Source organism: Zonotrichia leucophrys, chromosome 1A (assembly GCF_028769735.1).
Source record: "Zonotrichia leucophrys gambelii isolate GWCS_2022_RI chromosome 1A, RI_Zleu_2.0, whole genome shotgun sequence".
Lineage (NCBI taxonomy): Eukaryota > Metazoa > Chordata > Aves > Passeriformes > Passerellidae > Zonotrichia > Zonotrichia leucophrys.
In genome coordinates, this window is record NC_088170.1 from 4,528,506 (window position 1) to 4,545,705 (window position 17,200).

Below are 17,200 nucleotides of genomic sequence, written 5' to 3' on the forward strand. Positions count from 1 at the left end.
AGGACAAACTCCCTGTGCACATTAGAGTGATGCAGGGAGGCTGGATCAGATGACTCAGTGTGGTCCCTTGCAACCTTACCCATTCTGTGATTCTGTGATTTTACAAACCACCAAGAAATACGCCACGACAACCAAGCCAGCAGAACCAAAAGACCACTTCTGAAGTGGCACGCAAGTTTTGTACAGCAGATGGCTGACAAGGCAGCCATTTAAAAGGGGAGGAAGGGAAGGGAAAAAAAAGCAGCCAAGCCACCCCAGAAGGCAGAAGTGCTCCCTGCCATCCTCAGATCCATGCAGAAACACAGCATGAAGCTGAACTCGTCCCGAAGCACCCGCTTGTGTCCCACTGAACTTTTGACCTGCAGGCGGTGGCTGAGCCCCTCCTGAGCCCATTGCCGGTGATGCTGCTGCAGCAGAGATTCAAAAAGAGGAGCCCAGGCGCCTGCATCTGCCCGAGCCCGCCCGAGGGCCAGCTGTGCCCACCCCCTCCCCAACAATGCCCAGAGTCCAGCCTGATGGATGTGCCTCTTTCCCCTCGGACACCCTGCCCTGCGCTCTCTGGCTATGCACAGGTCCAGCGAAAGGAAAATGAGAACATTTGCTCGCCAGGTTTCTGCCATCCAGCTGCTGATGGCAGCCCCACATCTGGAAGCCTGGAAGCTTCACTTTCTTTCGAGCCAATAAGTAGAGGGTAAAGGGTTTGCATTTAAGAAGTGAAAAAAAAAAATAAAAAAGAAGAGCTCCATTCTGCCTCTCCAAACTACTAAAGGCCCCAAACTTCTCAAATGCCCTCATCAAATCTGCTCAGCACAGGAGGGATGGGTCCAGATGGCCCATCATTACAGAGCCTTCCAGCTAGCTATGGAGAAACCCACCAGAAGGAAAAAAATATCAGGGGAAAGGGGTAGGGGGGGTATGGGGGGAAGAAAAAACAAAAAATAGCCAGAGCTATTTTTGAAAAATTACCAATAGAACACCACAAATTGGAAGATCAGGTTTAGTCTCATTTGAGGACTGCAGGGATGGTAGCAGTGAAACCTTAACCTGACCCACCTGCTGAAACTGGAGGGACAGTGAGAGCAGGGGATATTTGTTTCAAGCAGAATTAAGGCTTGTTTAAAACTTCTCCCTTTTGTAAGGATATTGTGAGTTTAGCACCAAAGTCCCCCCGGAGATAAACTGGTATCAGAAAAACAGCAAGAAAAGCGCCACCAGCCAGAATTGAAGCTCGGAGGAGCTCACACCTCCTAAGAAGAAGAAAAAATCCAAGGAGAGACAGCTGCATCCAGTGTAAGACCATCCCTCGGAGATACTGGACAAACACGAGCTGTGAAGCTCAGGGGGTCTGAGCATGAGCATCCTCCAGCTGAAACCCTCTGAGCCTGAGATCTCCATTTTTCCTTCTGCATTCCCAGATTCACTCTGTGCCCAAATGGACTGGGGCAATCACCCCTGGGTTACTCACTTTTGAGGGAAGGGGCATACCCCAATCCATTGTTCAGCCCCAAGCACACCTCTCCACAATTACCAAAGCTAAAGCAAGAAAACATCATTCATACATGAGCACAGATTCACTTTTTGATGGTTAGCCAGAGTTTTATTTCCCCCCAAAAACGTATTTTAAATCCTGGCATCTCCACAAACCCCTAGAAAAACAGCTACCTCCATTTTATTCAGACACCCCTGAAACTCAAGCATGTCTCAGAGGTAGCAGTGAGACCAGCCAGAAGGGGCACTGGTATTATTAGGTCCAAAACCTGGAAGAAATCTTTTTTATGCAGCTAAATAAAGCACAAATAAAAAACCCACCAAAAAGAAACACAGAGCAATACTCAAAGTGCAACTCCCATCGCTGGCCATTGGTTTCAAAACATGAAATTGATTTCAAAACATGAGCAAGCTCTTTGTGCAAAGATCTGTTCCCAGATATCCCCAAACCAGCGGTGAGAGTGGAACAACTACACCAGGCAAGAGGCAAGGAGAGGGTGAATTTCAAGGAACAGCAACTTTTGAAACTGCTTGCGCTGCTCACTCTGCCGGAGAAATAGATTTACTCCACGTGCCCGAAAGGAGCAGAGCTCTGACAGCCGCATCCATCCTCTGCCAGCATCCCGATTTTACCCGCAATTTCCAGCGACCCTCGGACAAACGCCATGCTTTAAACCCCATTTCTGCCAAGGGCTGCCGGTCATCCACCCACGTGCACCGAGGGTTTTTTTGGACGATGTTTTCGGTGTGCTGCTTTTGCTCTGCAACACCCCCAGCACCAACACGCCCGCACTCCTCCTCCTCCCGGGCATCCCCCCCAAAAAAGCAAGTTAATTTGTTCCGAGTGATGATGTTAACTCCCCCAGCCTAAGCGTGCTCCGGGAAGCAAAGGGGAGCCCACATTTACTTCATTTGTGAAGCAAGCCAGATGCTAATTGCCTCCAAAGGTGAAAGGCTAGTGCCTTGGCCCTTTTATCATTGTAAATTCAGGTTCCTTCAAGACTTTACGCTGCTGGGCCCGGAGAGCCTCCCCCTTTAATGGTTTGGCATCAATAGGAGGGGGAGGGGAGTTCTCTTTCGCAAGAAGTTGCATCATTGAGAGATCTTATCCCCTTTCAAGATTTCGTACCGCATAAGGGATTCCCCCTCTTCAGAAATTCACATCCTGCTCGAGGAGTTTTGCTCTTTAGGGCTCCGCGCATCCCATTGAACTTTTAAGCATCTTTGGAATTCGCATTCACGGGGCAATTACTGTCTTTAAAAAACACACGCCACCACGTTATTCACCCGGTTTATTGCCAACGCGCTGGCAAGAATAGCTTTTCACAGCAAGCACAAAAGATTTCCTACCAGGACACACTTTGTTTGTAACATTTGTAGCCGGCGCGCAAAATATTTACGGGACATTAGCGGCGCAACACGAAAATATGAATTGAAATCAACCAGGAAAAAAAAACAAAAACCAAACAAACTAAAACCCGAACAAGCCACACGAGAAAGTTACAAGGGAAAACGGGTCGGGAGGTACGAAAGCCGAGCGCGTTCCCCGGCTGGGGCACCGGGGCGGCGGTGAAGGCACCGTCGGTCCCCGGCGGCTCCGCGGAGCCGCACAATGAGCGGCGCGGAGCCCCGCGGAGCCCTCCGGCCTCGCCGGGATGCGCCAGAAAGGCTCGGCCGGACCCTCCGGCGGCACCGGCCAGGTGGGGACCCCCACCCGCAACAAAAGGAGCCGGGCCCGGGCACAGCGGAGCGGGCCGGGCGAACCCCCCAAGAGCAGCGGCTGTACCCCCAAGGGAGCTGGGGGTTCACCGGGCCGGGCCCGCCTCTCGCCGCCACCATTTTGGGCACGGGGGACCCACGGCGGGCTCCGTGCCGCGTCCGTCCCCCCGCCACCTTTGTGTGCGGACACCGGCCCGGCGGCGGAACAATGCGGCCCGGCGGGGCCGGCCCCGCTGCGCCCCCGCCGTGCGCCCCGCCGCCCGCCGAGCCGGGGGGCTCCTGCCCGCCGCCGCCCGGGACGGGCGCGCCCAAAGTTTGCGAGCGCGCCCGGGAGGGACGGCGAAGTTGCCGGGTCCGCCGCGAGCGGAGCGAACGCCCCGCGCCGCATCCCGGCGGAGTCCGGCGGCACTTCGGGGGCCGAGGGTGTCCCCGCCGCATCGCGGGGCAGCGGGAGAGGCGTGAGGGAGCCGGCGGGCAGCGGGGGCGCAGCGGGAGCGGCGGCACGGACACAGCCCGCGGGCTGTCCGGCGGGACGCGACGCGGCGCCCGCGGGGTTCTCACCTCGATCTCGAAGTCGGGCAAGCGGAAGGCGGTGCGGAAGAGCGAGCAAAAGTGCGCGATGGCCGGGACTTCCCACCAGGAGCGGAGCTCGTCCAGCGCCACAGCAGCCGCCGCCTCGGGGCCACCGGTGCCGGCTACGCTGCCGCCGCCGCCGCCGCCGCAGCCGCCGTCCTCCTCCGGGCACATCTCCCGCGGCCGCCGTCCGCCCGCTCGGTCGCTGCCTCCCTCACTCCGCGGGCGGCTGCGTGTGGTGGTGCCGCCGCCGCTCGGCGCTGCGGCCCCGCCCGCCCCCCGGCGCCACGCCGCTCAGCGGCCGCCCCCCGGCGGCCCCGCGCTGCCCCCTCGCTGCCGCCCGCGCACGGGGCGGCTCAGGGCCGGCGGGGGCGCTGCTGCTGCCGCTGCCCCCCCTACCGCGGGCGGCCGCCGCTGCGCGGGCCCATCCTCATCGCCCTCAGCGCCCTCCGCCTACCCGCCCGCGCCCCGCGCAGGAGCGGCCGCGCCGCCGGGAACAGATGGGCGCGAGGGGGGCCGAGCGGGGCGGGGCGGGGCTCCGCGCGCGGGGGGGCGGGTCCCGGAGGAGGGAGCACCAATGGGAAGGCGCGATCGGGCGGGGGGCGGGGCATGGTGGGCCCGGCGGGGCGGGGACAAAAGGCGTGAGGGAGGGGCGGCGCGCGGCCGTGCACGAGGAGCGGGCGGGGCCAGCGCTCATCACAACAACAGGCCCCCGGCGCCCGCCCGGACACGCCCATCTGGGGCGGGGCTATGGCTGTGGGCGGGGCGCTCCCACACGCGGCGGCTCCGCCGGTCCCGGTCCTGGTGCTGATCCCGATCCCTTGGCTGGCACCGGGAGCTGCCGGGGATGGCTCCTGGTGCAGCGAACCCCTGCGAATCCCCCAGGGTTTCTGCTCCCACTTCGTGCCTCTGAGTGAGGGAGCCCAAGCAGCGCTTCTTGTTGGCCGCATGCGGCTGCCACGAGGAGCCGGACGCGCTCCGGTGCCCGGGGACAGCTCTGCGTGTCACCCACACTCCCGGTGCCCCCGTTCCTCCCGGCTCGGAAATGAAGAGCAACGCTGCCCTATTTTGAATTGTATTGCGAGAAAACGTTCCGCGACAAACAGGGATGAATTACTGCCTGTGGAGCTGCGTTAACGGGACACAGCTCCAGTGGAACCGCGAGCAGCTGTGACCTCGTGTGCTGTCACTGCAGCACCTGACGAGCTCTCTGTGGGCACCGCAGCCCAGCTTCAAAACAGCTGCCAAGGATCACCGTGCACAGCTCTGCCTCAGTTAGGCTTAGCTCCAGTGACACCAGCGTGAAACTGGAGTTCAACCACGGTCACAGCAGAGCAGGGTTAGGCTGTGGATGAGGGCAACTCCTTCAGAACTGCACTAATCCCACAGCCTGGTCTTAACTGGCGAGGATGTGAGGAAGCAGTGAAATGACTGAGTTGCAGTGGGAGGGGGATATCCCCTTCCAGGAGCAGCCTGAAGCTCCAAGGGTTCAGGCTGCAGACTCAGGTTCACACATTGCCTCCGTCTCTGACTTGCAGGGAAAGGCTGGTGGCATCCCTCAGTGCCACCCTAACACCTGCTGACAAAGCAGTCTGATTTCAGCATGCACTTTTGAGATCTCCAGGGTTTCCTCTCTCTTTTTCCACTCAAAATGAACATATCAACAGAGAATAAGGTGAAGGTATAAGCTCTGTGCTGTGTCTCAGGCCACTGCCTAACAGCCTGACCAGGGAAAACTGGCTGAGGATGGGAACAAGCTGGTTTAGAGAAGAAACAAATCAAGGAGCAGCAGCGTGGCTCAGCAAGAATGAACAAGCTCTAATTTCATTGCCCTTTTTCCTATTGCAGGATCAAGGGATACCCAGTGAAATTGGAAGGAAGCAAATTTAAAATGGTGCAAGGAAATATTTGTACCATGTGTAATTAACACATGGCATTTGTTACCATGAGGTTTCATTGAGGCCAGGAGATTAGCAGGATTCAGAAAAGGATTAGACATTTATATGGATACCAAGAACATTCATGGTCACATTAGACAGGATATAAATAAATTTTAGAAGGGATATAAACTGTCAGGCTTCAAGGCACAATATAACCACTAACTGATGGCGAGGGATTAGGGAAAAACTTCCCTTGTGGGCGGGTTATTCTATAATTGTCCACTATGGAGTTTCTTGCACCTTTCTTTGAAGTATCAGAGGGTAGCAACTGTTGGAGTGAGAAGACTGGATTAGGAAGGCTACCAGGCTCATCTGGTGTGGCAACTGCTGTGCTCTTTGGGGGCCTGGGAGAGTCACTTGAGAAATGGCATGGCTGAGAGGATGGCACAGGAGGCGTCATCAGACACCTGATTTTTGTTCACACACAGACCTTGCTTTCTTTCGCTGTAAATTTCACACAGAAAATAGATTTCCTATGCCTTCCTCACCAAGGTTTTTGCCAAAATGCACTCTATTTTTTAAGTGGTTTATTAGTTATCTTTCTAAGTTCAGCCTTTGCATCTGTTTTCCCTAAAAGCTTTTGACTTGGTTCATTTATTGTTTGAAGGAGACCAACATGCTACACTGAAACCCTGCCTGTGTTTCAAGGCACAATGACTGCAAGACTTGGTCTTGAGCAAGACAGAATGTGATCTCTTGTGTATTGTGTCTGCCTGCACTGGATTGAGCCAGCTGCAGCTCCCTGCAGTAGCTGTGAGAGGAGAGGGCAGGCCAGCTCAGGGCACTCTGTCAGCATGCAGGATCACTGTAAAACACCAGCAGTTCTGTGTGAAACAACCAGAGGTGACAAATCCTCAGGCACAGTGTCCTCTGGGCTAGTTACAGAATTCTACTAATGCCCAGCTCTTCCATGGAGCTAACTTTTGGTGCCCTGGCCATGTAAGGGGAGTTTATGTTGCAGTTCTCTCTTGCTCTGTGCTGACATTCCTTCCTGAATTCCTGCCATGTCCAGCTGTGGCTTATCTCACTGCTGCATCTTTGCTTGTTCTTGACACTGGGTCAAACAGCTTTGTAGTATCCCCACTCTCTGCCCTGCTAAGAGCTTTGTGAACTTTAAATGAAGACTCCTAATCTCTCTTTTTGTCAGAAGAGCTACGGTACCAATTTTGCCTAATGTTTTTTTGAATTAATTTGGCTCCCTCTATCGTCCCCATTATTTCTGTTGGGCTGTGTTTTCTTTTGTATTGTTCTTTTTATTCCAGGATGCTAGGGGCTGCCCACAATCACTTCAGGTTGTTTCCTTTTTCTAGATTCTTACACTGTTCTTGAAAGACTTCTTTAAACTTCTTATTCAAGCACAAAAAGCTCTGCTCTCCCTCTGCTATTCAGCAGCAGGCAGAGCCTTGGTGAATACACTGTGGCATTTCCTCTTCTTTGATCCATGTGCTCCTTCTCTTCCAAGCCACCTTTGGTTGTGAGTTTCCTGTCCATAACTAACAAAACCAAAGCCTGCTTTGGCCAGTGTCCTTCCAAGTATTCTGTATTCTTCCTCTGATAATTTTTTTTTTGCCTAGGCTGCTGGTAACACTTCCCCTACCACTGATTTTTTAGCTCAATATCCAGTCCTGGCAGCTCTCTACTTTCCAGACTTACCCTCCTCCCGTCTTCTGTGCTTTTTCTCATCCTTTCTTCCCAAACTGGCTGAAGGTTGAGTCCTTGTGCCATGTAGAGCCACACTGAGGCTGATGGACCAAATCAGTCTCTTGTTTTCATTGTTCCAGGTCATCTCTGGATTTGGGAGCTCGCTTTCTGGAGGGAAAAAAAAAAAAAAAAAAAAAAAAAACAAAAAGAAAAACAAAAAAAAAAAACAAACAAACAAAACAAAACAAAAAAAAAAAAAAAAACAACCCCACAAAAAAAACCAAAAAACCCCAAAAAAACCAAAACCAAATTCCAAGTGCCAAAAGCAAATTTTAAAAAGGTTGTAGAGTTGCAGGGACTGCATGTCCCCATTCCTGTATGATAAATCATTTAACCTAGAAACAAAAAAGAAGGGAGGAGTGTTTTCCTCTTTCTCCAGAAACACTGATCTAAAGCTTACATGTAATGCTCAGCTGATGACAGGTAGATCCCTTGTAGCCTGCCTCTGAAAGATAATGGATTTCTGACAGGCACAGGTCAGTTCCTCACCAGCTGAGGTGATATTATCATTAATAAAGATCTCTTTTAAAAGAACTCTTAACTTCCTTGCATTTCCACCAGCTGGCTTTAAGCTAAAGCCCAGTGGACTGTGTTCCTATAAACCAGGTTCAGGAGGAACTGCAGTCTTCCCTTGTAAGGAATCAAAAGGAAGAAAAACTTGCAGAAAAGACCCACCAAACCTCAGATTCTGTTCTTACTGGCAGCACATTCTCAGAAGGACTTGGCTCTGGGAAGTTCAAGTTTTCCTGATTCAGGAGAAATGATTTAACAATAAAGCCTAACATTTCTGTTCTTTCAAAACAGAACTTTTGCATTTCTGGCTGTGAAGAGCTTCATCTCCATTTTCTAGCCTGTCTGAATTTTACTGCCTCCTTCCTCATGTAGACCTCCCTCAACAATCTAACACCAGCAACTCTCACTGCCTTTGCTTGTTTTTGCTGAGTTATGAAGTAGAAGACAAATGTGATTTAGCCACCTACTTTCACCCCAAGCTACTTCTACCTTCTAGGATTCTTCATATTTTGATCCATCTTCAAGTCCCTTGTTCCCTTTTCAATGCCTCCTGAGCAAAGAGGTTTTGGTTTACATAGCACAGTGAAAAAGTGTTCCTGAACAGAGCAGAGGCTGGAGTATTTAGCACTGGGAGGTCTGGCTTTCACCCCTGGATCTGCTTTTCCTTCTCAAACAACAAATCAAGGAAACCGAGGCAGTGAAAAAGAAGACACAGATTTTTCTGGGTAGTGGTAGAGCTGGAGTCATGGAGGCAGCCAGAGGGATCACAGAAGAGGTGTGGAAGCAGATGAGAAATTTTGCTTCTTTTAACTAAACCAGGAGAGTCAAGAGGAAAAAAAAAAAAGCTATGTTGCATAATTTTGATAATTACTTCTTTTGAGCCACTAGTTCTGATCTCCTAAGAAGTAGGGAAAGCAGTGGCACACAAGGGGCTGACATAAGAGGCATGAAAGCCAAGAGGAGTGGTTGAAAGAGAGCAAAACAGATTTGAAATAGAGGACAGGGTTGCAGTCAAGAGATTGTGTAGGATGGGAGAGACACAAGGGATGAGAGAAACTGGTAAATTCTCTGAGAGGGGGAAGTAAGTACTAATACTAATTAGCAGGGAATAAGGAAAAGTCTGCAGTCACAAACACTTGTGGAGTGGAAGAAGCTGTGAGGGAGAGAGAGCGAGTGGGGAATGTCTGAGAGATGCATTCAGGGAGAGATAAGCTGAATAAAGCAAGAAATGCACAGTGAAGGCAAGGTCTGCTGGTGAGTGGGATGCTGCAGGGCTGCATGAGAAGGTGAGATGAGGAAGGTAGAAAATGTGCAGTCTCAACAGCCTAAAAATGTGAAGTTGGAAGTTATCAAGAGAAAAGATGAGGGAGTCAATAAAAAGGAGAGCCAGTTGTTAAGGCAGAGAATAGAAAAGAGATGGGTGGGCACAGACAACAGCTGTGAAATGGAGGCATGAGAGAGAACAGGGGCAGTGCTGGAAAGCGTGGGAGATAGGAATTGGAAACAGAAGCAGAACAAGAGAAAAGTGCCATTGGGCATTGTGGTGCAGTGAACCAGCTTGCACAGGTCTGTTGCTGAGGCTGGATGTGTGGTATCAATACAATTCAGCTACCACCAACAGGGCTGCAGCTTTAGCTGGGACACAGACACTTCTCTCCAGCTTTGAGCCACCAGAAGGTTTTCCATGATTCCAGCAGCCTGCTGGAATCCTGAGCAGTGTGGGTTTGAGGTTCTGCTGAAGAACCTGCTGCTTGGCTGGAATGCACTCTCCAGCTCCTCAGGCACAGACCCAGCTGTTCTGTTGTGGACACTTGTGAAAGATCTGCTTCTTTTGTCTCCTGGATGTACACATTCCATCTGTCCAATGTCAAATCAGCCACTCTGAGAACCTGACCTAGCATCTAAGAATCTGATGGATTCTCTTTGCAACACCCCAGATATTTACTCCACAACACTATTTTCAGCTGAACAAACCACTGGAAAGGAGAAGTAATTTCACATTACTGAAGTGGAGCCACACTTTCCATGAAGCAAAGCAGCAGTTGCACACACCACCATTGGTTTAGGCAGAAAATTAGCAACATTGGGCCTCTTTAGCTTGCATGGACTCTCTTCCTTGAACAGCATCTCCCTCCTGGGAATTTGGCTAGCACTGATGTGGCAAAGCACCCTCCATCACAGCTCCTCTCCTGTGTGCTTTACTGAGCTACATATCAAACCAACAGATCTAAGCCTTAGGTCTCAACAGATTTTCTGCTCCTAACCCATTGGGGCTGAAAACCACAGGTTGTAACTTGATGTTTTGTCCCCTAGAGAGCAATCAACAGGCAAATGAGAATTTGTGGCAGTGGATTTGAAGGCAGGGAATGTGGATCTTTCCCCAAAGAGCAGCAGAGAGGGGCCTGCTGCTGCTGGGGGCTTGTTTGTGGTCATCCATGCTCACAGCTGCTGCTGGGTACATCTGGCAGGGAGATGAGTCAGACACAGGCTGGCTGGAACAGCCACAGAACAAGGTGGGGAGCAGTGATCTGCCCTGGAAACCTCACTGGGAAGCAGAGAGGAGACACACACAAACCCCAACACTTCAGTGCCTCCCCAGGTTTGCTCTCCCTGCTCCTGCTGTCCACAGCTACTCCACAGGCAGGCAGCAGCATTTGGGCATAAACAAGGAGATGCTTAATTGTTTCCAGAGCAGCAGTGAGCAGTGCTGATATGTGTGCAGTGTGCTCCAGGATTGGCTCCTGCAGCCTGCCTTGAACAGCAGGGAGGGCTCCCTGGGACTCACCACAGCCTGAGCTCCTCTGGCCCAGGTGCAGCACTCTGTGCTGAGGAGTGAGGCACTCACAGGCAGAGAGAACAGCCCCAGACAGATGCTGAGGGTGCTGCACAGCAGGGCAGTGCTCCATGCACAGCACCATCCTCATCAGTCACTCCAGCAGAGATAGATGATGTTCCTGGACGGGAGTTAAAATTCCATTTTGCTTACAAGCCATGAAAACTCAGGTCTCTGTTCAACACCTTCCTAGATGGGGATTGGTGGTGTGTGAGCAGAGCTGGCAGAGTGGCTGAGAGTCTCTTTGTGGTAACCAGATTTTGTAGCCTGGACCTGAAGAGGTGATGTGAGGGAAAGCTGCAGCTCTTGTGTAAAGCTGCTGATCTCACACACTGTGAGAAGCACAGAGGAAAGGGGCTCCTGCTCAGTGCTGGTGCCAGGGCTGTGCTACCACCGAGGTTTCTGGGCCAGATGCAGTGTTGGTGTGAACCACTGAGCCCATACAGACTAGAATTGTGTGCACACCAATTCCTGAGCTGCGGTGGGGTTGGAAAGGCAAAGCCCATGGTGGTTTCAGCCAACACAGCCTTTCCAAAGCTCCATTTGACACCCACTGCCAGTTGCTTTTCCTGCTGTGCTGCTTCTGTGGGCAGTGCAGCTCTCCAGTGCTAACTTGTGGCTTCAGCACATCCATTTCCAACATCACCAATACCTCCACACTTTGCTGCTGCATTTGGCTAGAGAGGCATTCAAATCCCATTCCTTCCACAGCAGTCAGCAGAAATTGAAAGTGATTGATCTCTAAATCTTGCTAAGGATGGGATACCAGGCTGTGCTGGTGCACAGGTCTGGAAATAAGGCAGAGCCTCACAGAGGGCTGAGCAGCCATCCAAACATTAGCAGGACTGAGTCATGGTCCCAGCTCTTTCACTGAATTGCTCTGTGACTGAGTAAATCAATTCAGGTGTATTTTCCTCCTCTATAAAATAGGAATGGTCATATTTAGATACCTCAGGGGAGTTGCAAGGCTTAATTAGTTAATACTAGTGCCTTGTCAGTTCTCATTACCATGGTATCTGTGTTTATTGCTGTGAAATTGTAAAATGCTGCTTACATGCTAAACATTATTATTCTACATGAGGTGGAGTGACTTAATCCAGTTTCTCTGTAAATACCAAGGGCAGGGAGTTGATATTCCCAGTATCGGCTTTACTGTGAGGTCTGCCTTACCTGTAGAAAAATCTCCCTGACATAAAACAAAAATTATTTCTTTCCAGATTCCTAATGTAGTTGCTCTTGAAACAGTTAAGCTGCACTATTACTGGTTTACTAAATTTGGTATGTGTAAATAAATTAATCCAGGAAAAACATAATTTAAACTGGTTTAGACACATTGTTGGTTCCAGTGTCAGGGAAAGAGAACAAGGTCCATCAAAGACTTTCAAAACCTGTCAAGTCACTTGGAGGAAAGTGACTGTAGGCAGCTGAAAATGGGGGATGGCTGGCAGATTCATGGGCTGAAGGGATTTTAGGTGCCCAGCCTCAAAATAAAAGAGCTAGTGACTAACCCAGTGAGTCATGTCCAGACCTTTCCCAGAGAAGTCCTGCTTGTAACTGGGGAGTTTTGAGATACTCAGCTTTTTCTGTCTTGGGTGAAGAGAGCCTGAATGCCCACAGGAGCACAGTCTTGAACCTAGGGGCTGCTAGAAAAGACCTGGGATGTTGAAAGTGGGACAGGGGGCTGCCTGCACCCCTTCTCACCCCAGCCTCTCCAGCTACTGCAGGCAGGGGCTGCTCCTCCCACTGCATTTCCCCAGGGGCTGGGAAATGGCTTTACACTTTGCAGGTATCACTTTCATCCTCCAAGGCACCAGAAAAGCACCCCTGTACCTCAGCCTGGTGCTCAGCTCAGAAAATCAGCTCAGAGCCTCCCCAGGGCTGGATGCAGCCACACAGTGACAGAGGCTGCTCAGCTCTCTCTGTCACCAGCCCAGTTTAAACCAGCAGTGCAAAAGTGGAAAGAAGAGACCTGCTTGCACTGTTAGTGACCCTGTCATCCATTGATTCCTCCACTTTCAGCAGCTCTCACCCAGCACCTGAGGCTCAGCTCCAGAGGTTCCCATGCTAGCAGGATATCACTACAGTTAGGCAGGAAGGATGCTGCAGGCTCCTGAGCAGAGATCTGATAAACACATCACAGCCTTGGCCAGAAGAACCTCTAGGTTCCTGTTCCCAGCTCCCCAGAGAGCTCTGCCAGTGCACTTCTGCTTTTCCCTGAGTTCAAGATGAGGATCCTGCTGCAAACCACCTGCCTGTGGTGGAACGGCTGCCCCTGTGGAAGCACTGGCTTGTTTCAAACCTGTGGCCCAGTGAAAATACAAGCAAACAGGCAATGGAGAAAGGAGAAATTGGCAGGAGAAGGGCCAGCTGATTTATTCCTCCTTCTGCACTTCACAGCTTTGGAGGTTTGGCTTTCCCACACCCAGCCTTCCTGGTTCACCCTCATGCCTAAGCCTCATTTTCCTGCTGGGAGGAGAGGGAGGAATGCCAGCAGCTCTGTGTGTGTGCCCCAGCCCCCAGGACACTGCCTGCCCCACTAGACATGGCACCAGAAACACCCCAAGTTAATCACCCAGAGCAGCAATCCCATTTGCAAAGTCCTCAGCACCCAACCATGCTGCAGTTATTTATCTGAGTGGCCATCTCTGCCTCGCCTGCTCCCAGCAGTGCAGGAAAAACGGGGTGACTTTGCTGGCAGCTGGGTGACCCCACTTCATGCTGTCCTGAGGGCAGAACCTGCCCCCAAGCCCCAAAATGTGGCAGGAAGGCTTTGATTTATACATCCAGACAGAGCCCCATGGGGAACAGTCATATGGAAATAAAACCTATTATGCTTTACAATTAGAGAGGGGGAAAGCTTAGGGTTAAAATATGAAGTGGCCAAGCTATTAACCTTCTCATTTAGAATGAATGGTCACTAAATTACAGGGCACATCCCCTCCCTCCCCCAAAGAGGGGCCTTATGAGGAATCTCCAGGAGATTCAGCCTGGAGAAAAGGAGCCTCAGTGGGGACCTTATCACCCTCCACAACTACCAGAAAGGAAGCTGTAGCAAGGTGAGTGTTGGTCTCTTTTTCCAAGCAACAAATGATATAACAAGAGGAAATGGCTTCAAGTCGTACCTCAAGAGGTTTAGATTGGATATCAGGAAAAATTTCTTCACCAAAAGGGTTGTCAAACATGGAACAGGCTGCCCAGGGAAGTGGCTGTGTCACCAGCACTGGAGATATTTAAGACATGTAGATGTGGCACTGGGGACATGGCTTGGCAGTGCTGGGTAATGCTTGGGCTTGATGACCATAAAAGTCTTTTCCATCCTAAATGATACTGGTCTGTTACATGAAGCAATAAAGCATAATTTATCCTGTCCTGAAAATATGATCAAATCCTGGCAGTGAGCCACAGCTGAGCCTGAGGGGGCTAAGAAACTCAAATCAGAGAGCCAGCACATCAGGCAAACAGCAAATCCTGCCACCACCTCTTGTCACCACAAACCCCCAGCAAGTGTTTGTGCTCCTACCAGGGACACAGAAAGTGCAACCTTACCTTACCTAGACTCCATGGGGGGAGAGTGCAGTTTCCACAGATAAAATGTGCATCTGGGGAGGGAAGGGGGTGGAGTTTTCAGAGATCTTCTCAGAGGCAATGTTGTACATAGATTTTAGCCAGTCCTGGTGGTTAAAATCTCCTTAGTAGTGTTTGTGCACACTGAGGGATGTGGTAGAGAAGTGCTCTCTCACCCACCTCGGGTGGGAGATTCATGGTGCAGGATTTATCAGTTCTCTTTCTAATTCAGAATCTCTGAACAGCCATCACAGCTCCACCCTCATCTTTCCAAAGCAAATACTTTGTTCAACTGATTTTCCTTTTCCATGAGAGAGGGCTACCACTTGTCTGAAGCAGCATCATAGAAATCCAGTTGAAAGCAAAGCCAAGCAAAAATTCATTGAGCAAAACATTCAGATACCATTACAACAGTGATATTAATTATAAACCAACCAGACAACCAAAATTCCCCTGCAGCCTTTCCAACCCCAACTTTGAAGACCATTCTGGGGAAGATTAACAAACAGAAAGAAAAGCAAAGATGACTTGAAATAAAAGAGAAACCAGCCAAACTAATTCCTTTGATCCAGCTGAGAAAAAAAAAATACAGGAGGGAAAGAGCTGGCAAATATAGTATCCTTTGGGGTTTTTTTAGTGCTGTTAGTATCAGCGATCATTCTGCCTCAAAATCCCAGTTCTGACAGGGGTGTCCTTCATGTTAGCCTCCACCACTGGCTTTCTCAGCTCCAAATTTCCTCCCACCTCTGGAGTGGGGACACAGAGGAAGGCAGAACTCTGCAGTCCCAAGATTTGGTCAGAGTCAAGAAGTATTTTGGGTGCTCCCCATCCTTTTCCTGCTGTTGGCTGTGCTGTTTGTTTGTAACAGAGGGGAAGGACAGAGGCAGATTTGCTTTTGAGGACTCACCAGTGCTCAGTGTTCTTCCCCAGCTCCTGTCTCCAGGCAGAGCAGAGACTCCCATCCTTCTCTTGTCCTTTCCTAGGGAGGTGCCTTTTATGGTTTAGCACCAATTTCCTGAAAATAATAATGAACTTAACAAGGAACCAAACACTTATTTCTATTCTAAAACTCACTCCACCTTCCCATTGTGGGTGAATCCAGCCTGTAAGTGCCTTTACTTAAAGTCTACAAACTGCCTGAGACTGATTTGTCCCACATGTATGTGTTTTATCCATCACCTTGGGCTCTACACTGGGGTTTGATGCACAACCACAGCTGAAAAAAACAGCTGATCTGAGAAAAACTTGATTTAGAAGGACAGAAATAGTTGTGTGATAGCACAGGGAATAGTTCTGGTGTTCACTTATGCCTTATACCATAACTTTAGCCAAAAAAAACACATCTAATTTTTAAAATTAAGCTGGCAGATGGATTTGCTTAGCTGTTTCTGAAGCTATGGCTATGAAACAGCAGATCAGTGTCAAGCCAAACTCCATCACTGCAGCCATACCCACCGTGCCAGAGGCTCCCTGTCTCCCCACAGAGATCTGCCCTCAGAGCCACACCAGCAAGGCACTCACAGCACCAGAACAGCTAAAACTGCAGTGCTGGGACAAATATCTGCCCCTCCCAGAGTGCCTCTCCAAATCTGAGCTGATAGCACCTCCAATCTCTGCAGAGGAGCAGAGCCAGCACATCCACCCATCCCTGCCAGCACCACCACCCAGAGGCACCCATGGCCAGGCTGCCAGCAGGGGCTGGCACAGGGCACAGATCCACCTCTCACCTATTTATTCTGGAGCCATGTGGGGCTTAAGGCTCCCTTTCCCAGCTGCAGAGTGACCCAGGTGGGAATAATGAATGCCTGCCTTGCTTAGCTAATTAGAGGCACTGAGAGCAGCAGGCTGCAGTTCTGGGCTGGGGCACTTGCAGAGGAAATATAGGGGCTGTGGGGTTTATACCTAGCTTTGGTTTTTGGTTTTATTTTTTTGTTTGTTTGTTTTTGGTTTGGTTTTTTGAGGGGTTTTTTGTTGTTCATTTTGGGGTTTTTGTTTTTGGGTTTTTTTTTTTTTTTGGGTTTGGTTTTTTGGGGGGGGGTTGTGTGGGTTTTTTTTTGTTTGTTTGTTTGTTTTGTTTTTTGGTGTTTTTTTGTTTTGTTTTATGTTTCATGTGTTTTTTGTTTGTTTGTTTGGTTTGGTTTTTTTCTTCCTTGTGGTCAAGTTAAAAACCTCTGTCAGGATAGCACAGCACAGATGGGAAAGAGCAGAGGGAGGAGGCTCCACAGCATCTTCTAATCTGCATTACTCCGCGGTACGAGAAGGAGGCAGGAGTAAAAGATAAGCAAGGCTGGACCATTTGCTCCCATTCAAAGACAGATTTTCAATGTGTGATCTAAATCCTTCAAAGGCCAGCCCAAGCCTCCCCACTCGCACAACTCAGCCACCTCAGCAGAGTGTGGCACAGCCCAGGGCCATTCTGTGGGACACTTACGGACCCCAAAGTGCTCTGCAGGGGCTTCACCCGCGATGCATCTTCCCCTCAGCGGTGCTGCCCGAGGGTGCTGAAGGAGAGCCTTCCCCAGCAGGAATGTTGGGAGAACCGGAGCAATTACAGCTGCTGGGCCGGGAACTCCTGCCCTGGCCACTCCCGTTTGCACATCCCAGAGGGTTTTGTCATTGGGGCTCAAGACCACGGACAGACTAACAGACAGACAGACTGACAACCGAGAGCCAGCGCTGCTGCCTGCTGTTCCCACCCAGTAACAGCAGGGCAGAGATTGGGAATGGAGGGCAGCGCTGGTGGGAGGCTCTGCAGCATGGACTGTGCCCAGCGGGGCTGAAATCGCCTGCCAGGGAAGGGTTGGGGTGCAGGGCAGGGGTGATGCTGGTCAGGGAAGGTTTGGGGTGCAGATCAGGGGGTGATGGTGGT

General features: G+C 50.8%; 1 protein-coding gene and 1 long non-coding RNA gene across 6 annotated transcripts in view; both read right to left on the reverse strand.

Moving 5' to 3' along the window:
- Positions 1-3,983, reverse strand: part of LOC135459587 (chromatin remodeling regulator CECR2) — a 92,421-nt gene extending 88,438 nt beyond the window's left edge. For both annotated transcript variants that reach the window (XM_064735799.1, XM_064735791.1), the window contains exon 1: positions 3,769-3,983. In XM_064735799.1, coding sequence (XP_064591869.1) covers positions 3,769-3,954 — 186 coding nt within the window. In that variant the 5' untranslated portion in view covers positions 3,955-3,983. The remainder of the gene's footprint in view (positions 1-3,768) is intronic.
- Positions 3,984-4,353: 370 nt separating this feature from the next.
- LOC135459602 (uncharacterized) lies at positions 4,354-16,065 on the reverse strand. Of its 4 annotated transcripts, none has more exons than XR_010443064.1 (4): positions 15,936-16,065; positions 15,239-15,346; positions 14,314-14,366; positions 4,354-7,529 (listed from the first exon to the last, which is right to left on the reverse strand). It is a non-coding gene; the product is annotated as an uncharacterized LOC135459602 (long non-coding RNA). The 4 variants fall into 4 exon arrangements; XR_010443060.1 differs by lacking the exon at positions 15,936-16,065 and adding an exon at positions 15,783-15,912; XR_010443061.1 differs by lacking the exon at positions 15,936-16,065 and adding an exon at positions 15,787-15,898.
- Between the last annotated feature and the right edge of the window lie 1,135 nt (positions 16,066-17,200).